The sequence below is a fragment of the Lepidochelys kempii genome, chromosome 10 (assembly GCF_965140265.1).
Source record: "Lepidochelys kempii isolate rLepKem1 chromosome 10, rLepKem1.hap2, whole genome shotgun sequence".
In the NCBI taxonomy this organism is placed as follows: Eukaryota; Metazoa; Chordata; order Testudines; family Cheloniidae; genus Lepidochelys; species Lepidochelys kempii.
Window position 1 is genome coordinate 65,251,543 of NC_133265.1, and position 27,097 is coordinate 65,278,639.

At 39.4% G+C, this 27,097-nt stretch overlaps 1 protein-coding gene across 3 annotated transcripts in view; it reads right to left on the reverse strand.

Moving 5' to 3' along the window:
• The window catches only part of SECISBP2L (SECIS binding protein 2 like), a 53,648-nt gene that overhangs the window by 14,703 nt on the left and 11,848 nt on the right, over positions 1–27,097 (reverse strand). For 2 of the 3 annotated variants that reach the window (XM_073303954.1, XM_073303955.1), the window contains 14 exons: positions 25,499–25,677; positions 23,367–23,691; positions 22,097–22,232; positions 19,622–19,854; positions 19,509–19,533; positions 18,501–18,616; positions 13,937–14,068; positions 13,253–13,336; positions 10,669–10,836; positions 10,358–10,499; positions 9,105–9,274; positions 6,446–6,578; positions 1,541–1,703; positions 662–882 (listed from right to left, as the gene is read on the reverse strand). In XM_073303954.1, coding sequence (XP_073160055.1) covers positions 662–882; positions 1,541–1,703; positions 6,446–6,578; positions 9,105–9,274; positions 10,358–10,499; positions 10,669–10,836; positions 13,253–13,336; positions 13,937–14,068; positions 18,501–18,616; positions 19,509–19,533; positions 19,622–19,854; positions 22,097–22,232; positions 23,367–23,691; positions 25,499–25,677 — 2,227 coding nt within the window. Of the gene's footprint in view, positions 1–661; positions 883–1,540; positions 1,704–6,445; positions 6,579–9,104; positions 9,275–10,357; positions 10,500–10,668; positions 10,837–13,252; positions 13,337–13,936; positions 14,069–18,500; positions 18,617–19,508; positions 19,534–19,621; positions 19,855–22,096; positions 22,233–23,366; positions 23,692–25,105; positions 25,242–25,498; positions 25,678–27,097 lie in introns of those variants that run through there. The other variant, XM_073303957.1, reaches the window with a different exon arrangement.

The following is a 27,097-nucleotide window of genomic DNA, read 5'->3' on the forward strand; positions in this document are numbered from 1 at the left end:
AGAACAGTTATCTTTACTAGTGCACTTTAGTCCAATCCAGTATTCCAGTTTGTGTCAGTGGCTATCAGCTAAAACTTTAGTACACATAGTTAGCCATCAGATATTTAGATTAAGCCATGAAAACAGTAAGGCTTTGAATGCAGTGTACATGCAGTAAGTTAGACTTGATTGTACTTGAATAAAACAAGCAGTTATTTACTGAATACGATCAGTTAATCTGTACACTTAACAATGCTCTGAACCCTCTAATGGTGCTGTATTACACACCAGGAGTACTAAAGCAGAAACTTTATGAAACTGGATTCTTTGTATCTTAATAGATCTTTTCCTTCTCTTACATATCTCAGGAAGTTATCATTTGCATTCCCGTAGTGTCTGAAATATACTAGGCACAGTCCCCAGTCCCACATACAGGAAGGCACAATTCCTGCCCCATTGCTTCCTGTAGTTAAAGAAATGGGCCCAAAGCAGTGTGTGGCAGCTTTACAATGGAATTGAAAGATGACCTGTCATGCTTATGGGACAGCATGGAAGATGCTTAAAATGACTGAGGAGTCAACGTCATGGATTAACAAGGTTAGCATCACTGGTAGTGTTGGGGAAAATGCAATATACACGTAGCATTTATACACTAAAATATTTCTTATTAAAGCACATGTACCTTTTGACTGGATTTTTTCACAGTTAGGAGAAATGATCACACATTTTATCTTGTTTAACTTCATGTGCTTAGTAACCTCACGCAAACCCATAACAAGCCTTCTCCTTGCTTTAGCTCTCATGGGATCCTTTTGGTAAATGCGTTCCTGGAAGCTGACAAGCTCTTGCAATAGCAAAGTCACACACTCGTCTATTTCTTTACTTAGAACTTGATTACAATACCTGTCAATTCAGAAACCACCACATTTTAGCATTAGCAAATTCAGCAGCGTCTCTCATTGCTGTGGGCCTTTAAATGATTTTTGGCAGAAAGAAATCATTTGTTACTTGTGCCAAGTATACTAAATACATTTATTTAGAAGTTAAAGAACTGTACACCTAAAACAATGTAAGGATATTCTGAAAGTGTTTAAAATGAAACCACAGTGAAATACATTGTCAGTATACAACCCACCCACCCAGAGCCCACATATTAAAAGAGGATAGCTCATACACACTTATATTTTACAATTCACTATTCCTTGATCAAATCTGATAATCAATAAGAGATGCTTTCGAGCGAGCACTGGTTAGTGGTAATTCCACTGTAGTAGGGGTGGATTGTAACAGAGTTTCCAGCTCCCCAAAACTCAAAGTTGCCCTACATTTGAAATGACTTTTCTGCCCACTCCATTTCTTAAAAGCAGGAAATCCCTCAGGAATATTATAACCTGCCCCATGACAAGCAAGAAAGAAACAGAGGGTGCAAAGTGCCAGCGAGTAGTGCTTACTTACGTTCACCAACAACTTACAAGAGTCCACTAAATTCAAATACAATTAGAAAATACATTTGACTAGAATACACTTTTAGAATTCAAGTTGAGTAATTCAAAGCTCTTACTCTCTGAATCTCTTGCTGTGAATTTTAGTGATTGTTGAAGATGCCATTGGACTACCTATCCCTGAACTGGCAGGTGAGCCTTGTGACACTGGAGTCATACAATATGGAGAGTTCTGACTTGCTGGAGAGAGTGAAGTATCACTAGGCATACTTAGCCCCGGTTCTGAAATAAATGGAAAAAAAGCTTTGAAACGTCTTAAGTATGAAATGCATTTATATATAAAAGCAGTACAGTTTAACAAAAGGAACTCATCTGCCACTCATATGTCCCTCTCTCTGATTTTTACATATATTACAAATTTCAGGCACCTAATATCTGTCAGGTAAACCACTTTGAATGCATATTCAAATATAATTAATTATTACATTTGAGCTTTTTTTTTTATTAAAGGTATTTGAAAATATGAGTGAAACAGGAACTACCTGAAAAGAATAACTTCTTCCAAAAATTAAACTTGTGTGACATTTAAATTATGCTGTCTTTTTACTGCTTTACTTTACCATGATCTCCAGAGAGTCATTACCTACTTGCTGTCCTAGCAATCTTTAGAGTATCATTCATTACAATTACCACGATATCACAATGTGGGTAGTAAATACCAAAGAGGTAGTGGCTGACAGCTTTGGATGTTCCTTTGCAGTTCAAGAATTAACCATAGCCTTAGCAAAAGTTCAAATAGTTTGCAGGAGTTCAAATGACTTGGCACTAAACTTGCATTTCCCCCCATATTGCATAAGCCTCTGTACTTGCTGATTTTAGACAGAAGAGGGAGCACTAGAATGTGATTTGAAAAGTCTGGGTTTTCATGCTTTTTTTGGCCCTACCAAAAGCAGGAGGACCAGAAGTGTCATGAGAAAGCCTGTTCTAACACGATTTCCAGCTCAAATGTGATGGGCACAACTAGTCCAGGTAAACAGGTTAATTGGACCGCTGCATTTTTTTCCAAGTTCTTCTATCCCAAAGTTCATGCCTTATGAAAACTGTGTCAGGTGCTTTTAACTACTGACTAATGCTCAGAAAAAGCACAACATATTACTAAAATACATTTGGCATCAGATTTTCAGTTTGTATAAATCGGTATAGCAAATCTGTGGTCACTGAAATGAATAATGCTATGTGAATTTACATCAGCTGACATTCTGGCCCTTGACATTTATATTTTAACTCCCTAGGAATGTGATAGCAAAGTCAGAATTATTTAACAAAAAATAAACTAGTAGACTACAATACTCAATTACCTAGGACTGTAAGAATTATAAAACTAACAAGAAATTTAAGTATTTGTTGGAAACAATTTGTAAATAAAGATTAAAAGTTTGGCTAAAAGGGTGGTTTTAATCATTTACAAAACTCCAAATACCTAAGAAGAACTGACTCCAATTTCTCACACAGCAGAAATTCAAGGTAACTAGGAGTAAATGGTTTCAGAGTAGCAGCCGTGTTAGTCTGTATTCGCAAAAAGAAAAGGAGTACTTGCTCAAATAAATTTGTTAGTCTCTGTCATAAATATAAAGGGAAGGGTAAACCCCTTTGAAACCCCTCCTGGCCAGGGGAAAGCTCCTCTCACCTGTAAAGGGTTAAGAAGCTAAAGGTAACCTCGCTGGCACCTGACCAAAATGACCAATGAGGAGACAAGATACTTTCAAAAGCTGGGAGGAGGGAGAGAAACAAAGGGTCTGTGTCTGTCTGTAGTCGTCTTGGCCAGGGACAGAACAGGAATGGAGTCTTAGAACTTTTAGTAAGTAATCTAGCTAGGTATGTGTTAGATTATGATTTCTTTAAATGGCTGAGAAAAGAATTGTGCTGAATAGAATAACTATTTCTGTCTGTGTATCTTTTTTGTAACTTAAAGTTTTGCCTAGAGGGGTTCTCTATGTTTTTGAATCTAATTACCCTGTAAGATATCTACCATCCTGATTTTACAGGGGGGATTTCTTTATTTCTATTTACTTCTATTTTTTATTAAAAGTCTTCTTGTAAAACACTGAATGCTTTTTCATTGTTCTCAGATCCAAGGGTTTGGGTCTATGGTCACCTATGCAAATTGGTGAGGCTTTTTATCCAACATTTCCCAGGAAAGGGGGGGTGCAAGTGTTGGGAGGATTGTTCAGTGTTCTTAAGATCCAAGGGTCTGGGTCTGTAGTCACCTAGGCAAATTGGTGAGGCTTTTTACCAAACCTTGTCCAGGAAGTGGGGTGCAAGGTTTTGGGAAGTATTTTGGGGGGAAGGACGCGTCCAAACAGCTCTTCCCCAGTAACCAGTATTAGTTTGGTGGTGGTAGCGGCCAGTCCAAGGTGTAATATTTTGTACCTTGGGGAAGTTTTGACCTAAGCTGGTAAAGATAAGCTTAGGAGGTTTTTCATGCAGGTCCCCACATCTGTACCCTAGAGTTCAGAGTGGGGGAGGAACCGTGACAGTCTCTAAGGTGCCAGAAGTACTCCTTTTCCTTTTAGGAGTAAATGGGTGACACTGAGTAAGTTTAGGTTATGGCCAAATATCAGAAAAGCTTCCAAACTAATGTCTATTACAGAGAAAGTGTCCCAAATGGAAAGTGGAAGACTGATTTATTTGAAAAAGCTAGACTGGACATGTAGAACTGATCAATGAAATTGTTTTTAGTTCACTTTATTAATAACACTTCATAAGCAAAGTTTTATGAATGAAAAAACCATTCATTCATAAAACCAGTTACCCCAATAACTGGCTAACTGAGTTTCACTTTCTATCCAATTACTGCTTAAATCGCTGAAACTTACACTGTTTCAACATTGTAACTTCTGCTCACTGTTTGCCATTCATTATACTTGTCTATATTGTAACTCAAACTCCATTTTAACTTGTCCCAAACTCCATTTTAAAATGCTCACTTCATTTTGTAAAAGCTTGCTGCAACCTTCATTTTTGCAAAACCCTGCTGTAATCTTATTAGTTTGGTTTAGATATGTGAATGAGGTATGTATGGATGACGGAATCAACCTCCAGCCCAGCCTGTCCTGATGAAATAAAGTGTAAATGCCCAACCGCTGAAAATGCAGACAACAGCCCTGACAAATTTCAGAGTAGCAGCCGTGTTAGTCTGTATTCGCAAAAAGAAAAGGAGTACTTGTGGCACCTTAGAAACTAACAAATGTTAATGAGACTAACAAATTTATTTGAGCATAAGCTTTCATGAGCCACTGACAAAGTAAGAGGAGTCCACCATCAAAAGAAAAGAACAAAAGTACAATTGAAGAAACATCAAAGCCAGGTCCTAGGCTGAAAGTCATGTCTGCAATTGACAGGTGATCAATCAATCAGAGTGGACCCAGAGGCAGCGTGACACACCAAGACCTATAGACTTTGGATTCAAACTAAAGCCTACAAAAAGGATGGGTGAGATGGAAGACTTTGAAGGGTAACATTCTGCTGCCAACATGGAAGGGCATCGATGCATGCCCAACAGAGACCCAGTTTTTCCTTGTGCCCGGCTTGCCTGGCCAGTTAGCCGCCACAAGCTATGAAACCAAGCCACGAACTCAAGCTACATTCAGGACTGCTAACTATACAGCCGCTGCAGAACCTGTGTGTGTGTATGAACGAATGTGTGAATGAATGTGAAACTGAATGAAATGTTATAGCTATAACTGACTGCCTACTACAATTCTTTCTGTATTCACAATAAATGTGACATCTTGTCTTATCCCCTTTAGTAAGATCCTGCTGGTTTTTATTTTATTGACAGGTTTCAGAGTAGCAGCCGTGTCAGTCTGTATTCACAAAAAGAAAAGGAGTACTTGTGGCACCTTAGAGACTAACCAATTTATTTGAGCATAAGCTTTCGTGGGTTACAGCCCACTTCGTCGGATGCATAGAATGGAACATATAGTAACACACACACAGTCTCAGAGAGGGGAGAGGAAAGGAGGCAGCCGGACCCTCCTCTGGCGAGGGTCACCCTGCCCGCCTTCCCCCGGGGAGCCCGAGGAGGGAAGCACCACCCCGCGCCCCGCACACACAAGTTGGAAGTTACCATACAAACTGTGGGAGGCTAATTAGTTAAGATGAGCTATTATCAGCAGGAGAAAAAAAAAATTTTGTAGTGATAATCAAGATGGCCCATTTAGACAGTTGACAAGAAGGTGTGAGGGTACTTAAGGAAATAGAAAAGGAGTACTTGTGGCACCTTAGAGACTAACCAATTTATTTGAGCATAAGCTTTCATGCGCTACAGCCCACTTCATCGGATGCATAAAAGTGGAAAATGCAGTGAGGATGTTTTTATACACACAGATCATGAAAAAATGGGTGTTTATCACTTCAAAAGGTTTTCTCTCCCCCCACCCCACCCTCCTGCTGGTAATAGCTTATCTAAAGTGATCGCTCTCCTTACAATGTGTATGATAATCAAGGTGGGCCTTGATTTGTGCTGGAAATGGCCCACCTTGATTATCATACACATTGTAAGGAGAGCGATCACTTTAGATAAGCTATTACCAGCAGGAGGGTGGGGTGGGGGGAGAGAAAACCTTTTGAAGTGATAAACACCCATTTTTTCATGATCTGTGTGTATAAAAACATCCTCACTGCATTTTCCACTTTTATGCATCCGATGAAGTGGGCTGTAGCCCATGAAAGCTTATGCTCAAATAAATTGGTTAGTCTCTAAGGTGCCACAAGTACTCCTTTTCTTTTTATTTTATGGTATAACAGACAAAGCACATGAGAATCTTGAATAGTTGAGGGATGGACAAAATGGCCTCAAATAGGTCTTTTTCATCTAATTTTCATTCTTTCATAAGGGAAATAGCTGTTCATACAATATATAACAAGCTAATGGTAATGGACTTTGTTACATGTTAAAAATGTATAGACACTTCAATTTAAAACAATCATTTTTAAAAATCCTAAAACAAGAAGACTCTTACCTTCTTGAGAGGCTAACTCCTGAGACTGGTCATTAGTCAAACTTACATGAACCTCTTTCTGTTCATCAGATCCCAGAAGACTGTGATCTGCAGATAAGCGTCCTTTCTTTTCTTCTCTCTCTTTTAAAATAATCTAGGAACAAGATACTCGTTTTCAATCGATTAGAAACCTGTAATTATTACAGATTGCTACGAGGTGAAAAGCTTCCCTCACACAGAAATAGGAAAAATTCATCAAGTTTGTTTTAGAGCCTTTTTGTTCCTGTAAGTAAATGTAAACACGTTTTAAATCTGTTTGATGGATGAGAAGCGGCACTCTTCATTTTAGTGGTAGCAATAAGGCATAAACACAACATCGGAGTATTTTTAGAGTAGTAGCGATACAAGAAGGGGTTTTTTTTCATAGCTTTTGTTTAAAATACTTTCCAAACACTCTTTCAAACTTCTGTTTTGTAAAGAGCGTTCATCTTTGTCACCACCACCCACCCCTACTCTTGTAAGCACACCTGATGCAAGAATGCAATAAAATTGCAACAGAATTTTATAGCTTCTTCTGGAAATTTTTTTGAAAAGCATAGAAAAGCATAAAAAAGCACCACAATACAAGGTGCTGAGACTACATGGCTATTTACTGCATCAAAGATAAAAGCTAATGATAAAATGTCAAAGCATCAATGACATATGCCAATACTGTACTGAATAGGGTTAGGGACTATTTAGAAAAGCTGGACGTGCACAAGTCCATGGGGCCGGACGAGTTGCATCCGAGAGTGCTGAAGGAATTGGCGGCTGTGATTGCAGAGCCACTGGCCATTATCTTTGAAAACTCGTGGCGAACCGGGGAAGTCCCGGATGACTGGAAAAAGGCTAATGTAGTGCCAATCTTTAAAAAAGGGAAGAAGGAAGATCCTGGGAACTACAGGCCAGTCAGCCTCACCTCAGTCCCTGGAAAAATCATGGAGCAGGTCCTCAAAGAAACAATCCTGAAGCACTTGCATGAGAGGAAAGTGATCAGGAACAGCCAGCATGGATTCACCAAGGGAAGGTCATGCCTGACTAATCTAATCGCCTTTTATGATGAGATTACTGGTTCTGTGGATGAAGGGAAAGCAGTGGATGTATTGTTTCTTGACTTTAGCAAAGCTTTTGACACGTCTCCCATAGTATTCTTGTCACCAAGTTAAGGAAGTATGGGCTGGATGAATGCACTATAAGGTGGGTAGAAAGCTGGCTAGATTGTCGGGCTCAACGGGTAGTGATCAATGGCTCCATGTCTAGTTGGCAGCCGGTATCAAGTGGAGTGCCCCAAGGGTCGGTCCTGGGGCCGGTTTTATTCAATATCTTCATAAATGATCTGGAGGATGGTGTGGATTGCACTCTCAGCAAATTTGCGGATGATACTAAACTGGGAGGAGTGGTAGATACGCTGGAGGGGAGGGATAGGATACAGAAGGACCTAGACCAATTGGAAGATTGGGCCAAAAGGAATCTGATGAGGTTCAATAAGGATAAGTGCAGGGTCCTGCACTTAGGACGGAAGAACCCAATGCACAGCTACAGACTAGGGACCGAATGGCTAGGCAGCAGTTCTGCGGAAAAGGACCTAAGGGTGACAGTGGACGAGAAGCTGGATATGAGTCAGCAGTGTGCCCTTGTTGCCAAGAAGGCCAATGGCATTTTGGGATGTATAAGTAGGGGCATAGCGAGCAGATCGAGGGACGTGATCGTTCCCCTCTATTCGACATTGGTGAGGCCTCATCTGGAGTACTGTGTCCAGTTTTGGGCCCCACACTTCAAGAAGGATGTGGATAAATTGGAGAGAGTCCAGCGAAGGGCAACAAAAATGATTAGGGGACTGGAACACATGAGTTATGAGGAGAGGCTGAGGGAGCTGGGATTGTTTAGCCTGCAGAAGAGAAGAATGAGGGGGGATTTGATAGCTGCTTTCAACTACCTGAAAGGGGGTTCCAAAGAGGATGGCTCTAGACTGTTCTCAATGGTAGCAGATGACAGAACGAGGAGTAATGGTCTCAAGTTGCAGTGGGGGAGGTTTAGATTGGATATTAGGAAAAACTTTTTCACTAAGAGGGTGGTGAAACACTGGAATGCGTTACCTAGGGAGGTGGTAGAATCTCCTTCCTTAGAGGTTTTTAAGGTCAGGCTTGACAAAGCCCTGGCTGGGATTATTTAACTGGGAATTGGTCCTGCTTTGAGCAGGGGGTTGGACTAGATGACCTTCTGGGGTCCCTTCCAACCCTGATATTCTATGATTCTATGATTCTATGAATAATGAAAAATATGGGCTAGATTCTCAGCCTTGTTGCATTTCCTGGATAGTCAGTAGCCATCTATACATCACTTGCTTCTCTTTCCTTTCCCACCCTCCACCAGATACACAACCCAGTGCTGGGTCTGTTCTAGGGGTATGTCAGATGCATGCTGTACTCCAGAAAACAGCAAGAGCTGCGAGAGAACTATTCCTTTAGGAGCAAATTGGTCCCCAGCTGTCCTAAAGATCAGGGCATCACAATTCAGGAGTTCATGATTCCCAATCCCACTAGACCACAACTAAAACATTATTAAGAGAATTATTTGTCATTGTTATCTCTTAATCTTGAAACTTGAATCAAGACAGTCCCAAAACAGTTGCATGGTTTACCTTTTTAAGCGCAGTAGGGCGTTTTAGTTTGGAAATTTCTCTCTCTTTTCCTCTTTTTACTTTTGGAGCAGTCGAGTCCAAAGGATTAAGACAACCCACAGATGGCTGTCCTTTAGTTAATGACTTTCTGTTGGTAGATTCTTTGGTATGAAAAGGTGCAGCACCACCAACTAAATATAGACAAAAAAGATAGTTTCACTAAAAGACACTACTGAAAGAAAGCCCACACACTTTCAAAATTTCCACTAATGAATTCTCACCAAGTAGATTTTCCTTCCTTTTGCAGGGGAAGGGGAAGTTTATGACAGGAAAGTTACATCACCAAATGTTGATGTTTTCACATTTACATATTTCTTTAATTTAGCCTCATGTTTTAGGAAATGGACTACTCATTCCAGGAGAAAAAGAGGGCTAGACAAGGACCAGGGAAGTAAGTGGGTGAAGGAATAAGCCCTCTAACAGGAGTTTGTCTCAAATGACATGTAAATATCATTTTCCTAGACACGAATATGTAATCTGTAAATACTTCTGTTAGTTATAATAATATAACAGATTAAGAAGGAAGGTAGAATTTAACTGACATTATTTGGAAGAAATAAGATTTTTCTATATAGCAACAGGCCAAAAGAAATGCATTTTAAAATGAAGCCTACAATCAAAGTTCTTTCTGGCACTTTGTTAGATACAACCTTGCTGGTCAGTATTTATGAGTGGAAGACTCCTTGCAAATTAGGGAATACAAAAAGTGCATTTTGTTCATTTATTTCCCAGAAGCGATTCATAGTGTGATTCACAGTACTTTATACAATAGCACTTTAATAAGTGTTCAGGCAAAGAAGGCAACTGCCCAGGGGCCTCGGTGATTTAAAAGGGTCCAGGGGCCCCCAGTGGCAGTGCAACGGGGCTAAGGCAGGCTTCCTGCCCACCCTTGCTCCGTACTGCTCCAGGAAGTGGCCAGCACATTCCTGTGGCCCCTGGGGAGGGGGTTTCCGCGCACCGGCCCCGCCTTGAGCCCTGACTCCACAGCTCCCACTGGCTGGGAACTGCGGCCAATGGAAGCTATGGGGGCGGTGCCTGTGGGCACCGGTGCGCGGAGACCCCCTGAACCCCCCCCACCTAGGAGCCACTGCCAGAGGGGTGTGTTGGCCACTTTCAGGAGCCACATGAGGTAAGCGCTAGATTTTGAATGATCAGATTTTCATCTTATGTTCTCAAAAGAGAAGCTCTGGAATACTAAAGTTAGATGGAATTACCTGTGTATGAGAGGGGCCTGGTATTGGTGAGCTGACGGGCTTTCATTGCTTGTTGCTGTTTCTCAAGCGCTGCTAACATATCCCCTAAGTCTAGCTGCACAGGAGTTTTACTCTTCTTCCCAGCTGCTTTTGATAAAGCCTCCTGTAACATGAACATAAGACATAGTTCACCTTTATGTCTATTTACCAATGATCAGTAGAAGACAGCATCTATTTTAAACAGACATTATTGTTATAATAGTGTACGAAGGAATGCTATTGGATGATGGTTATTCCTCCCCTAGCAATTACTACTTGAAAATGTAACAGACCTGGAGTTTCTTCTGCTCCATACTTATTTCTGAATATTCTTGAGCTGTGGCAAGTGCTGCTGCCAAAGCTTTCTTCTTTTGACTTTTTGCACGTTTGGGTACAGAGGTTGTAATAGGAATTGGAGTTTGGACTATATTGATTGGAGAATTTTCAGGTAAATTATCCAGCTAAGGTTGCAGAAGAAAGAGAATAAACATAATTACAAGCTGTTACAATAGAAAAGGAACTACTTATCTGAGACAGTAGCAAAAGAATTATGCAAAGGTAGAGAACTAGTCTATTTAGCAGATATACTACCCATCAAACAAGTAACATAGCTGTGACACAAGTCACAGTATGCATGAGGATACAGCTAAATTAGTTTTGTGGAGTACTTAATCTTTATAGTGAAAGAGACATATTACATGTCATAAACAAACGAGGGAAATTCAACCTAGATGGAGCTACTATAAGGTGGGTGTAAAACTCGTTGGAAAACCATTCCCAGAGAGTAGTTATCAGTGGTTCACAGTCATGCTGGAAGGGCACAACAAGTGGGGTCCTGCAGGGATCAGTTCAATAACTTCATCAATGATTTAGATAATGGCATAGAGAGTACACTTATAAAGTTTGCGGATGATACCAAGCTGGGAGGTGTTGCAAGTGCTTTGGAGGATAGGATTAAAATTCAAAATGATCTGGACAAACTGGAGAAATGGTCTGAAGTAAATAAGATTAAATTCAATAAGGACAAATGCAAAGTACTTCATTTAGAAAGGAGTAATCAGTTGCACACATACAAAATGGGAAATGATTGCCTAGGAAGCAGTACTGCAGAAAGGGATCTGTGGGTCATAGTGGACCACAAGCTAAATGAGAGTCAACAGTGTAACGCTGTTGCAAAAAAAGAGAACATCATTCTGGGATGTATTAGCAGGAATGTTGTAAGCAAGACAGGAGAAGTAATTCTTCCGCTCTAATCTGCGCTGATTAGGCCTCAACTGGAGTAGTGTGTCCAGTTCTGGGCGCCACATTTCAGGAAGGATGTGGACAAATTGGAGAGAGTCCAGAGAAGAGCGACAAAAATGATTAAAGGTCTAGAAAAACATGACCTATGAGGGAAGATTGAAAAAATTTGGTTTGATTAGTCTGGAAAAGAGAAGAATGAGAGGGGACACGGTAACAGTTTTCAAGTACATAAAAGGTTGTTACAAGGAGGAGGGAGAAGGATGGTTTTTCTTTCACCTCTGAGGATAGGACAAGAAGCAAGGGGCTTAAATTGCAACAAGGGAGGTTTAGGTTGGACATTAGGAAAAACTTCCTAACTGTCAGGGTGGTTAAGCACTGGAATAAATTGCCTAGGGAGGCTGTGGAATCTCCATCATTGGAGATTTTTAAGAACAGGTTAGACAAACATCTGTCAGGAATGGTCTAGATAATACTTAGTCCTGCCACAAGTGCAGGGGACTGGCCTAGATGACCTCTCGACGTCCCTTCCAGTTCTATTATTTCTGTGTTTTCCACCCTAATTACTACTTCAGGGATTCCCCCCGCCCCAACATGAGCTATTTAGCAAATTCCCAGATTCTCAGGATTTGACTTTCTACCAATAACTAATGACCATATAAACAATTCTAGATACATGATTTTGCAGAAAACAGCAAATGAATCAGTAATCAGAGATCAATACTGAGGGTTCTCATGCAAATTTCTGCTTCGGAATCATTTCAGAGGCCAATATGGTTTGTTTATTTATTAACTGCTGACTTAATTTTCTCTTCAGAATGACATCTGTTAAACTGAACTATTAAATTTTTAGTTCATGACTACAGTGGAGAGAGTTCCATTAAAACATTCAGTGTATATAACATATATAGACTGGAAGCTGAGATGGCCAAAAATTGATAACTTACAAGGTAAGTATTGTCTGGATTTATGAGGTCAGTGAGTATTGACATACACCTCTAAAGAAGTCAATATAAAAATAATATTGGAACAATAATAGAAGAACCACCCTCTTAAATTCAACAGCAGGTTCTTTAGATTAACAGTTTTTGCTGAATTTGTCATGTAACTAAACTCAAAACTTACTGTTTGCTCGGGCCCTACACAAACAATAGCTATATAAGTTTTAAAGTAACATCTTTATGGATTCCCCCCCCCAGCTTCATTTCTTTCATGATTTTTTTGCTTCAACACTTCCACTTAACAATATTAACTTTTGTTTTTTACATAAACCTACCAATAATTTTTTTTCTCCCACCAATTCATTTTTTAAATAAATAGGTATTCTATACACACGTGGTTCCTCCATGTTTATAAAGTAGCAATGGGGTGGGGAGAAATCCAAGACTTGGCTTCTTGACAATATGGTTTTCCCTGACATTGTTATTTTAGTTAAAAGACCATTGGAAAAGTATTTCCATAACAAAGTCTATAGTAATTTGTGTTGTATATGCTTTTTAAAAAAGCACTGTGACCTTGTAAATACTGTAATAGACCAGACAGATTCATGGAAACGGGGAATGCAAATTCAGGTAACACTAATCAGAAATTATCTTCACCTTAAAAATAAATATCAAGCATAAAAAAGTCTTTACTTACTACTTTTGGTGAAAATTTTTGCTGAATGTTACCACCTTTGCCACTTCCACTGTGACTATTTAACTCTGGAAATTCATCTTCATCCTAAATGAAGGATTGAGGATTAAAAGTCACACTGGCCTACAATTTGGGTAAAAACCCACCACACACCAAAAGACCAAGGGCATTAACTTGAATGGCCAAGGCTGGAAGGGAAGTATCCAGTACTTGTATCCAATGGTAAAAATATTAATCAAACTGCACTAATTTGTGAGATAAAGTATCCATCTGTACATTAAGTTCTTATGTTAACTGTATATTGGCAACAGCTTTTAAAATACTGTACATATTTTGAGTAGTGTATTATGTTAAAGCAATCCCTGCAATATTAGAGAAAAGCACTAAATTTAGTTAACTTTCACATTCTATAAAAATTGCAGCAAAAAGTAAACTGGAAATCTATTATACTAGTTTCAAAATTTAACTGAGTTTAATATAAAATCAGAAAGTCCACACAGTACACCTAAACTACAGAGGCAATACATATAGCATTGTGAGAAATCAGTGTATTTTATCAAATTGTGGAACTTTAGAATTAGTTTTCAGCAAGAAGAGATGTCACGAGGCAACTATCACCAGTTCAACATGTTTTATTAGGTCTTGTCCTATTGAAATCCTAACAGTGATATGAACACAAAAAAATACCTCAAAGTACAAGGGTTCGGGACTTTGTTCTGCTCTGCTTGACTGGCTTGTGGTTAAAGGCTTCTCGTGTCGCTTCTGCAGCTTTTGCCTTCTTTCTGAAGATGTGCTTTGCCCCCTACATCTGAAACCAGACTTAGAAAACAAGAAAAGAGTTCTTAGTGTTTTAGAATTATAAGTGGTATAGATCTGTAATGCATTCATGCTAGCTACTAAAAGAAAAAAAGACAACTCAAGTTAAAACTGATTTTTACAAAATAAGCTACATTACCTATGGGGTGTGTGTATTTTTTAAAATGAACATATTTGATTGGAAGGCACAGTTTATAATTTTAAGCATATACTACAGGTGGGACAATAGATTAAAAATTCTTTGGAATATTAAAATTTTAATTTTATTTTTTATCACTAAGGCTGATTGTTTATATTTTGCATTTCATCCTTCTCTGAAATATTACACTAATGCATAAAGAAAGTGAAATTGACTGATCTTTTCGCAAACAACAGGATAAAGTTTAAGAACAAAAAACACTAATTTTTTTTTTTATAAGCGCTCATGGAAACTTATTGTTCTATAACTAGACACATCCCTTTAAAAGTATTAATCAGCTGAACTGTTAACATGAGTACATAAAGATTACAAATGAATGAATTGCAGCAACACCTACATACACAGTATATATTTGCAATGTATATTTTTTACAACTTTTATGGAATGAACTAAACTTTTTCAGATTCTATATTTGGATTTGCAAGGAGAGATAATTAATCCATTATATGCTTCTCATACATATGCAATTAGTTACACAAGGTAACAGAAGCAAAGACATTTAAAGTTCTGCCTTAAACTCTTCATATTCACCTTGAGTATTACAGAATAGGTGATGTGAGAATGAAATAATCTGAGCTTCCACTCCTTTTGAATACCAGTGAACAGGACAGGCCTTATCTAAAAGACCATGGTTGTGGTCTTCTGTGGGCTCCTCTGATATTGGAGGCCAAGAACTGTAAGGAAGAATATCAGCTTTCACTCATTTTGTAGACCTTCTCCTTGCTAAAATAGGTTTGAATATAGAAAGAAAATGCTTCAACTGAACGTATTTTTCCTGACGTGTGCCCTCCAATACAGCTGCTCAGGCTGGCCATAGAGGTATTATCAGATGATAATGCTGTTTTCCTTGCCTCTGCAAAATGCTAAGGCTGGTTCTACCACTGAATAGTTGACAAAGGAATATTGAAACTGCTGACTGAACTGATGCAGTTACAAACTTAGTTGAAAGAGTCACTGTGATGTAACATCTAAATAAACGCAATGCTAAACATTGTTCCTGATGAGCTAGTAAAAGGAGAGTGGTAACGCTGTGAACTTTGGCACTGAAGATGCAAATCCGCTGCTGACTTCAGAGTTTTATCCTTAAATTGGTGAAGGTTTAAGGCGCAGCGATGAGAAAGCATTTTCTTCCAGGAACTAAGTGTGATAATGGCATGCCGAATGTGTACAATACACATTTTTTAAAATTAAGAGCATCGCAGCCATCTCAAAAACAGCTCCTCACCTGATCTCCAAACTGAAGGAAGTGTTTGCTAACAGGGCCCTTTCAGAGAGAACTAAAAGGAGGTCACTTGGTGACTTCTCTGAATTAAAGGATTCGGATCCTCAGAATCTCCTCTTAACTGACTGTGGTTGGACCAAACAGACCAAAAAATCCTCTCAAAACCTGTTTTATTGGACCCTCCCCACCTTCTCTGCAAGCCAATCCCACAAGCCACTCTATGTGCAGAAAGGGCTATATTCACAGGACGCTTACAAGGGCATGAATGTGCACAGACATCCCTTGGGGTTGCAATGGCATAAAAACTCCTTAAACTCCATTTATAAGGCTGAAGTTCAGCACAGTGCCAGGCATGGGAGGGGCTGGCTAAAAAGGGAGCATGCCATAGATTCCAAATACATGACCATTCTCTGACTGAGCTCTCACTGCCGAAGGACCTGGGTATGAATTAAATCTGCCCTCTTGGTGGAACAAAGCGCAGAAGCTGTTCCAAGAGCAATTCCTCCTTCAGTTGCAATGAGCGTGGCTGGCAAAGTGAAGTGTATTTTATAGCTCCCTGAGCTTAATTTGGCACTTAGTCTGTGGGATTAAATAAAAGTGATGTGAAATGTCTGTGGGATTAAAAGCAAACCAGTTCTCTTCCTTCTCCCCCAGGATATCCAGAAGCACCAGTCTATGCAAAATTGTGGCCAGAAACGCTTGAGCTGACTCAAATTGCCAGAATAGATTATAACAATTGAGAACTGTCGTATTCCTAGAAGATTATGGGGCAGTCAATTTCTATAGTCCCAATTTTCACATACACAAAGATTAAAGGTTTTGATTAATTGTATAGCTAATTGATTGATTACACTTTTGATTTGTTAGGAAAATGTTCAAAAGCCCAAATAACCAAACCGAGTCAAACGTATTATCTAAAGCAGAGGTGGGTAAACTACGGCCCGCGGGCCAAATCCAGCCCGCAGGATCATCCTGCCTGGCCCTTGAGCTCCCGGCTGGGAAGGCTAGCCCCCAGCCCCTCCCTGGATGTTCCCCCTCCCCTGCAGCCACGCCGCTGCACAGGCAGCGCTCTGGGCAGCGGGGCTGCACCCTCCTGCCGAGCAGTGCGGCACTGTGTCTGGCTCCAGCTGGGCCGTGTCGCTGTCAGACATACTGCTCTGAGCGGCATGGTAAGGGGGCCAGGGATTGGATAAGGGGCAGAGGGTTCCGGGGAGCAGTCAGGGCACAGGGAGCGATTGGATAGGGCAGAGGTTCTGGGGGGCAGTCAGGGAATGGGCTGGGGGTTGAATAGCTGTGGGGTCCCGGGGGAGCCTGTCAGCGGGCAGGGGGATTTGGATAGGAGGTGGGGGTTAGGGACAAGGAGCAGGGGGGGTTGGATGGGTCGGGAGCAGTCAGGGGGCAGGAAGTGGGAGGGGTCGGATGGGGGCAGTGGCCAGGCTGTTTGGGGAGGCACAGCCTTCCCTACTCAGCCCCCTATACAGTTCTGCAACCACACTGTGGCCCTCGGGCCAAAAAGTTTGCCCACCCCGATCAAAAGACAAAACAGTACAATACAAAAAAAGGAGACATACTGTACATGTCCTTGTTCTGGAAAGCAATTCTTATCTCACAGCATGTTCACCTTCTGCATAAGGTGTACTTCAAAGATACACCTGAAGACCGCTTGTATTTACAGAATGGTTGCTTACAAGTTAGAAAGCACTTCATAGGTCACACAAGATTTAACCCACCAGTGTACCAGTTCCTTAACTTGTTGTTTTGTACCTTTCTGATCTTTGTTTTTGATACTAACTAGAATTCCAGGAACTGGTCTGTAAAGGTACGCCCCAGCTTGTACCAGCACAGAGTATCAATGTATTTGGTCTTTGATGGTTTTCCTGTCCACTTATGCTAAATGCTGAATTGTCTGTTCTAAGGTATTGTGGGATATACCAGTGAACAGCATTGTGGGGGAAAAATATAGTTGAGCTGGCATAACAGCCCAACCTTCATACGAACAATATTTATGCCATGTGCTTAATACATATTAATGTTATGTTAGCAATATGTAAGACACACACCTTGGCTGACATAGGAGAGAAAATAGTGAACCCACCAGTGTGCACCAAACAAGACTAAGTATCTTCTTGTGTACACATGCTTCGCTTCCAATACCTACAGTCTAAATGAAAATGAGTGGCCATTTTAGGCCACAAATGAAGGTCTGTGCTGTTGGATCCTGATGCAAGACTGCTGCCTTAGCACAGACTGCAGCTTGTTTCAGATTTAAAAAAAAAAAAAAAAAAAAAAAATTGCAAGACGGACAAGGTTAAAAAGGGTACTCTCTTTTTATATAGTTCCCACAAAAAAATCCTATCCAATACATATCTATTAGCATTCCAAAGTAAAGTTTTATAAGAATTTCATCCTACGGCAAGACCTTGCACAAATTTTAGCATAAAACAATTTCTGATTTAAAACCATCTACTTAGATACCAGAGCAGCATAAAGAAAATGTAATGGGAATGCTGACAATATAAAAAGGCACCAATATATCATGATGGCTGCAAATAAATTGACAAGAATGAGAACAGAGAATGTAAATGCCATAAATTTAGTAATTTTAAAAAATATCAAATATTTTGATCAATTTTCAAAGACTAAAATTGAAGCATTTTCCACTTGTTTAAAGCATCTGTTAAATTGTCCATATAGTACCTGAAAATCGTTGCATTGATTATTCTATTATTAAATTGTACACTTTCCAGACATCTCTCCATTTCACATACTACTGACATGCCCAGAATAAATAGACCCTCCTTAACGTGAGATTATAGGCAGAATATTACCAAATGTGTACTGCAGCCAAAGTATGAAGGCAATAAATAGAATGCATAGAGTGATTAAATCATGATATAAAGTTTGCTTTCCACTTCCATTTTAATGCATTGATTACTGTATGTTACTTCTTAATAATTTGAGAGATGCAATTTACAAGAAATGAATGTGTTTTAATTTTAAAACATTAAAGGTACCTGTGAACTATTTCTTTGTTCAGCTGGTCTTCCAACTCTGGCAAATATCTGAGGGTGTTCTATCCAAGGTTTTTTCTGAGTTGCCTGGGAATTTACATTATTCCAACTTATGGCAGCTGAAAGAAATAGAAATTTCAAAATAAAATGTATGAAAGAAAAGTCAATAAGTTGTATTACTTTGATTGTATATACCACCGAAAATTTGTCACTTAAAAGTAAAAGATCACACCAATATTGTGATGCGAATCTTGCAACAGTTTCTTCTCTGTCAAAAATTCAGTTCCATACTTATGATTTCTAGAATTTGGTTAAAAAACCTGCTTTTGAGAACAGAAGTCAATCATAGGCACTCAACTGCCAATAGTGAAGTTTGATTATCTTGGTAAATGTCTAATGTAACAGTGGGCTCATTAGAATAGTTGCATATTATGGACAGTGAGCCAGTCCAATTGACTTTTCTGCCCACTGTTTTCAGGGCTGAATTTAGTACAATTCCTCTACAGTTATTTTTTATTATTATTACAGTAGGGTTTAAAACTCCTGATCAGGATGAGAACCTCCTTGTTCTGTCCTGTACAACATACAATACAAGTCATTGACCCAAGCAGCTTGTGTTCTAAATAGCAACAAAATACAAGTAAGGTAGAACACAGCGCGGAAGGAAACAGGAAGCAAGTGTGAAACACAAGGTTGCATGTATTCTTAGCTGAGAATATATCTGAAAGCCTCAATTTTTTTTTTCTCTTTAGATACAGACAAGTGCAATTAATGAATCATTACCAAGCTACCTGCCTATTCATTATCATTGAGCAATTGATCATGGGTGTGATAGTACAGATGGGTCTTGAGAAGAGATTTGAAGGAGCATGGGGTAATGGCTACGCTAACTGATTTAGGAAGACACAGGAATATTCCTAGCAACATGTAAATAAAGATATAATATGACACAGCAAATGTGACAGCTTCAAGATTTTCTTTGCAAGTTAAAAAAAAAAAAAAAAGCTATACCTGCATTTATTGATGGTTCTACAATCTGAAAAGGAAGAAAGAACATTTTAGCAAATATTTTTATCATCGTAGCATTAAACAGCAGCCTTGGCACTTCACAAATGTTCACCTACATTCATTGCACCAGAATCTGTATTTTTTGAAGTCATAGCAGCAGCAGCCTGATTGTTGCTATGTTTAGGACTGCAGTAACCACTATCGCTGTCAATATCAGCTTCACTGGCCCCTTGTTCACTGGAGGACTCTGCAGCAGGATGGGATGCACGTCTTCGCCTGCCTTTTGATTTCCATAGCACTGTACTAGAGCTCTCAGAAAGTGACTTATTAGCTATCTCTGAAGGAAAATCTGTAAGACAAAGGAAGTATAACTATTGTGTGGCAGCTGTTAGAAAGCTGAAAATATTACTAATGATACATTAACATTTGTGATGAAAACACAAAACCTATTGAAAAGAAATCTTAGCATCATGAACTTTCAAACTAGTAAAAAGAGAAATGTACTGACAGTGCTGGATGAAGTAAGCAGCAAGATCCAGTTTTCAGACTATTACCACATCTACCTGTGTTGAACTAACCGATCCCTTGATCAAGATGCAACCTATTTTTGGCAATGGGATTTGCCAACAAACAGGTTTTGTTGCCAACAACAAGAGTCTTCAAAACAAGGGAATTAGGTAACAGCATGTAGGTTGTCAAGCCAAAATTCTCATTAAGTTGCATTCTGGGTCTCTAAATATTCATACAGCAGGATTCTTGCAATTATTGCTTTAAATGCAGACATGGAACAGGCAACCACAGTAAAGAAAAACATTCCAGAAGATACATAAAGCTGAATTTATGAAGAAACCCTTGCAATAATTTTTTTTACTATATCAAATCCAATGTACTGTGTGGTTTTTAGAACTGCTCTTATATCTAGTCTCAAAAAAACAACAAAAAAGTAGTTTTGCAGACCACTCTTGGAAGAGATTTATCCTTCTCCCAGCCCAGTGAATTTTATTACTCCTGAAAAGTTCCAGATTGATGGCACGAGAAGTTTGCCAAAGAACAGATAGAGCGAAGACAATTAATATTAGTCCAGTGGGGGTACCTGCCGCAATTGCCAACAAGAGTTCTAATTAGCATGGAAGTGTGATAACCATTAGAAAACGCACAGATTACCATTCATTTCATGTAGGCCTCAGGCAGCCAGATACTAAGACTTTTGCAAAAGAAATTTTTTTAAAGGTAGGTAATTTTTTTAACTTGATGTTAACTGTTTTCCTTCAAAACAGCCATGGAAAGGAAGATATGAAGTATTAGATAAAACGATAGGCTCCAGTTTTAACACATGCCTCCCAAATCTTACCAAAGTTTAAGCTTACTGTCATGCAATTAACGGTTCTTGTTTAGAACTACTTCTCTGCAGCAAGTGGCGTTAAACCTTCAATACTGAGGTTTTTATCTGGTTAAGTCATATAATTGAGCCCTACTGACTCACTACATGCTATAGAATGTTTATAGATTCAAGATTTCAAAAACTTTCTGACAATCAGCCTCCACCAAAAATATATCAGGAGCCCAATGATCAGTCCTGCCACAAGTCTCACACTCACACCACCTACCTTTCTAGCTATTTGGAAAGTCCATTTCATTGTTTACAAGGGTTTTCCCCCACCCAAAAATTTACCAATATTTCTATAACCATGACTCTTACCTTAAACTAAAAGTAAAATCAGTGTCTGCACCCTACCATTCATTAGCAGCCTTACAACGAATTAAATGCACACAGTGGAGAAGTTTGAGTGAGCAGGTGAGAAATAAGGGGAAATTTTCTGTTCATAAAAAACAAAAACTGCAGTTTCAAGCTTCAGGAAGGTTTTCTAAAGAGTGTTTACAAACATCTTTTTCTCACAAGTCCTGACAGTGTCTTTTCAACTCCAAGTGTTAACACCATGGGCTTCAGCTAATAAATACTGCTAGCTGGAGTCTTCATATCAACTCAACTCAGCAAAACTTAGTCCTAGAGAAACCACCAGTCAGTCTGTAAATTGAGATTCCATGAGTGGGGATTTCAAAGTCTGCAGAGCCAGCGGCCTTGATCATCTAAAGGTTTTGGGTGCTCTCTCACACCTCTGATGCCTTCAGATAATCATAATTTGTTCTACTGGGATCACAACTGCCACTGATGGCAGTCATTTTGGGGATGAAATGTGACAGCAGCTCAAAGACAATACAACTACAGTTTAGGACAGGAAGCAAACCGTACCATACAATTTAAAGTTACTAGAGAAATTAGGTAGGAAGATAAGATTCCAAGTCAAAGTCAGTCAGGCCACTAGTGGTGCAATCCATCATTTCTTTCCCAAAGCGGGTTAAGGAGCCTTTAATAATTAGGAGTAGTCATACGTCTCCAGCAACATTCCTATGATGTGGCACTGATTAGTTGGCATTCTTTGCTCTCTCAGAACTTAATGAGTCAACCGCATGTTTTCTACAGCACTTCTTTGGTTCTCGAAGTTCTCCGTTAGATATCTTGTGGGTCCAACCCTCCTTAACTTACAGCTGCAGTTCCAGTTCGTTAGACACAAAAGAAGACAACATCTTACCTGTTTGCTGAGATGCATCAACCAACAGCACAATTTTTGATCTGTTCTCAGGGCCTGATGCACTGGTCTCTTTTTGGATAGCTACACTTTTCACTGGAGCCCTTTTGCTTTTTGTGTGCGTCTGTAACTGTAATTGCTGTTTTAAAAGATCAAATATATACATGAGACATATTACTTAAATATGACAGTTAAAAATTGTTTGGTTAGTGCTATTACAATTTTTATGAAGTTCTAACAGATTCTTTATAGAAATTACCTGTTTGAAACAAGAGATTATGAGTAACGTTCTCCAGTAGTTCACAAGGTTGATACTATTTTGGATCACATTCTAGCATCTATCAGTTTGAAGAAGTTCTCAATATCTTCCATGCAGCTTAGTTTAAGGAACTACAAATACTATATTATACTGTAAGCCAACAAGTTTTGGAGACTATTACCTAAGCAGCTAATGCTAGACAACTACTGGGGAGCAAGAGAGGAGAGTTTTGTTGCAGTTTAATATAATTAATGTATTTCTACAAAAGCAAAAGGACTAAGCTAAGAGACGCTCTGTTTGTGAAGTAAACATATTAATGGACTTCTTCTACTTCAATATAACCAGTGCTTCTTAGGACATATATGTACCTAAAACGTGTTCCAATAAAGCCCTCAGAAATGCTGTTGGATGTAAGCAGCCTAGTGCATGTGGCATGATAAATCACCTACTACAGTGGTTTTCAATCTGTGGTCTGCAGACAATGTCTAAGATTTCCCAAGGGGTCCACACCTCCATCTGAAACTTTTTAGGGGTCCGCAAATGAAAAAAAGTTTGAAAACCACCAACCTACTGTTTTAAAATTACTTATGCAATATTCAAGAGCCAGAGAGAAAAAAAATCCTCCGTGGTAGTCAACAACATCCAATGAAGCAGCTGTTGGCCGTATACGACCTTCAAACAACCTGTCTCCCAGCTCCCTAAAGCCAACAGCATCACCCCTCAGATAGTATATCTAGTTTCTTACAGTACAACAGTCACAATAGGATGATCTTGTTAAGTCCTTTGAAATACTAATTGTGTAAAATTAAAGCATCACTGTCATACTTTATAACTATATAAATTTACACTGCTTCAGAAGAAACCAGGGGTAGAGAAAATTATTATACATACTTGTCCTATGCTGTTGAACAAAAATATATAGGACGAAAAAGCAGTTCATTTTTTGTGCCAAGACGTTTTCACATGATTCTATTATTTGCTCTGTTAATTAGGGCTCAAAAATAACACGCTTACCTTTTGCGCAGCTGGTCCCCTGTTACTGCTTTTGCTTCGCTGTCTGGATAATGGAAAGACTTGGCCTGGCTGGTTTGGGCGATCAACGCATTCTGTTGTAACTGTACTTACAGCACTTGCTGTCTGGAAGGGTGCAGAGTAGGGTGCAGGAAAAGGATGATAGAAACCCATGACTTGTGCACATGGTGCTGGCATAAACTGGTAATACGTATACTCTGTAGAGACTGGTGGTTGAGCAGATATAATAGGATATGCAAGGTATGGTCCTGTGGGGCTTGGGTTTGGCTGCTGCCATCTGATGTCATTATTATATAATGGAAATTGTCTGTAAAACCAAAAGGGAAAGAATAAAATTGCTGAATAGTTACATATAACTGGTGTGAGTTTACTAGTAACTTAGTCCTTTATTCTGAAAAAGAAATTAGTGCAAACTGTTTCATGAACTCTTAGCTTTTAATAGCTTAACTCAAATGCTTAACTGTTAAAAATTCCTAGTGTGCAATATATATTTTGAAAGCATGACTGAAATAATGTAATTCCAACTGCATTCAAGGACTCTGTACAAAATACACAAGATACAGTGGTAAACAAAACTGTTCAACCTAAAGATCTAAATTTTTATGAAGCAAAAGAATGTTAACATTATACTAAGCAATAAAAAAAAATATGCCAGAAGAAACTAATCTTATGACAAAATAATTGTCAAGAAAAAATTTTCACCACAACACAGAAAGCTGTTTATAACAAACTTTCAAATTAGAGGCATGTATATATATTTATAGTTTGTTTATACTGTAGTTCAAATTATTTCAACACATCAGAAAATGAAAATGGATTAAATACTTGGAGACACACCAGATAAATGTACAGATAGATATGGTAGCAATAGTTTAGTCTTACGTTCACCTACTTATCCAGGACAAATAACGTTTTGATAGACATGGGAAAACAAGCCATCAGCTCACATTTTATCCCAGGCTCCTAGGTTCCCTAATGCAGCCTTTGAGAGCGCACATGAAGACAGACACCTACGACTCAAGTAAGTTCTCTGCTCCTTGAAGCACTGAGAGCAAGTGCAGTGCAGTGCAATGGTCTCCCCCCCCCGCATCCCAAACTCTACTGCCGAGTACAACCAAAATAGCCCCACAGGAACTCTGAGCCCAATTCCCCTCCTCTCCCTAGGACTAGGGAGATCACTGTGTAGGGAAGGCTGTAGATATGTGTTAGAAAGAAGAGGGGAAGATAAGGGTAAAAATTCATGACAATTGTGCAAATCTGCACAAGCCAGTTCCTAGGAGAGGGACAGTGGTGTTGAGCCCTGCTGTGGGACTGGTATCCCATGGGTCCCGCTGCCATAACAGCAAGAGTGGGATTAAAAAAAGTCCCTACTGTTAAGTATTTTTAGCAATTTATACACTGTAGCATTTTAAGGTGCCATATAGACACTGACTAAGCCTTGTAACATTCCTATGAAGTAGGAAAGCATTACTCCCATCCTACATAGGAACACAAATATGGAGAGGATAAAGGTCTTCATGGCTAAAAAACTAGCGAATGGCAGAGCTGGGACTAGAATAAGGGGCTTCCAGTTTCTAATCCTTTCCCATGCTCAGTTTAATGCATCATGCAGTCTTGCACATGCACTGTGCAAATAAAGTTAGTTATGGGAAGGCCTCAGACTGCTAACAGCATACTGTTCTACCATTCAGGGATCCAAGTTAGACCCTTTCTCTTAGTACCTTGTTTTAGAGGTGGCAGGGTACAATTCAGAGACTCGTTTGACTGGCTCTGGAAGGTTTAAGAGTGGAGCAGATGGTTTCGAGAAGGATCTGTGGTCAGTCCTCTGACCAAGGCAAGAAAGAACGAACAAGAAATCTAAGAATGGAGGGGATTAAAGGAGAAAAATGGGGAGAACATTATCCAGGGTCATAGAAATTCTATCCTCACCCAGGAGGGGTCAGAAGAGTAACTAAATGCAGCAAGGAAGTTCTCAGGCTTACCAATAATTCTATGAAATCAATGTTTATATAGACACTTTATTGATTCCAGGCACATCTTTGATGGAAGGGAAATTCAAATTCTTATTTAAAAGTCAGTGCTATTTTCCATATAGGATCACAACCACAAATTACCTGTTGGCCTGGTTTTCCTGTACAAATGGGTAGCAAGTAATCAGGTAGCTGGGAATAGGAGTTGGTTCCACTCCGTTAACACCTCCACCGTCATTAGGGAGAGCCATAGATATCATAAGTGTATCAGGACCCTTCTTCTGAGGAATAAATGGTTCTACTTCAGCTGACAGTTTAACATTCTTAAGAAAGGAAAAAAACATTAATAGAGTCAGTGGTTAAACAAGAAGTTAACGACTGGTAGCAGTTATCCTGCAAATCATTAACAGATTCTCTTTACTTAGGGCATTTGACACATTTAAGATTTTTAAATCATATAAGGAACTGCCCGTTTAAACTCTTAAGTAATGACCAAGCTATTTACACTGGGAAAATGCATTTTAAAAAGTACTAGCAGTCCTAAGGCTGTTTAAACAATCAGGTGCCTAAGACAGCATTTAGAAGTCCAAAATAAACTGGAAAATCAGTGGAAGAAAAGGTAGCTCAAATAACGAGTTCAGACACGTTTACTAGTTGTAAATATGATGTAAAAAGTAATATGATTTAAATATGTAAAAAGTATGGTCTTTATGAGAAAATCTAGTCTCATCATGACTCCCCTTATATTCTTTTAAGGAAACCATTCAACCAGTAACAAGTAAACACAGGGAAACAGCACTCCTCTTTCTCCTCCGTTGATGCCCTATGGAAAGATCATGGTTGGTTGGTGGGAATGCAACATCCTCTCAAGCGTAATATCACAAACCAAAAGGAATCACCTTCATCCTCTTTTCCATTTCTCTCTTTACTCGTCAGGATTATAACTCAAACATCCATCATGTCCACTAAATAAGGGCATTCTCCTCAAGAGCTTACAATCTTAAAATTCGCAGGGATGCATTGCAATTAACACAAGCACCAATCAGGAAATCAGCCAGCCTGTTGGTACAGGTGGATTTTTGGAATGATTTGAATGAGCTGGAAAACAACTGACAAATGTTGATTGGAAGGATGCAGCAAGCATAGGAGCTGGCATGGAACAACATGCGGCATTTATGCTGGCCTTCACATTTTCAAAGCTCCAGATAAAAATCAATTAATTTTAAAGGACTGGAATTGGAAGCTTGCAGCGGAGGCAATAGTCAGGAGAGAGGGTAGGATGGAGTGTACAAAGACACTAGGTTAGAGATGTAAGTGGGGCACAGTTGTGTAGGCTTTCATAATAATTGCATCTTAACTGAAAGCATCACAGAATATTAGGATTGGAAGAGACCTGAGGAGGTCATCTCGTCCAACCCGCTGCTCAAAGTAGGACCAACACCAACTAAATCATCCCAGCCAGGGGTTTGTTACGCTGGGCCTTAAAAACCTCCCTAGGTAACCCATTCCAGTGCTTCACCACCCTCCTAGTGAAATAGTGTTTCCTAATATCCAACCTAGACCTCACTCACTGCAACTTGAGACCATTGCTTCTTGTTCTGTCATCTGCCACCACTGAGAACTGCCTAGCTCCACCCTCTTTGGAACCCCACTTCAGGTAGTTCAGGGGTCTCAAACTCAATCTACCTTAGGGTCAGTGAAAGTTCTCAAATCCTCCCAGAGGGCCAATAACAGCACTGAAGA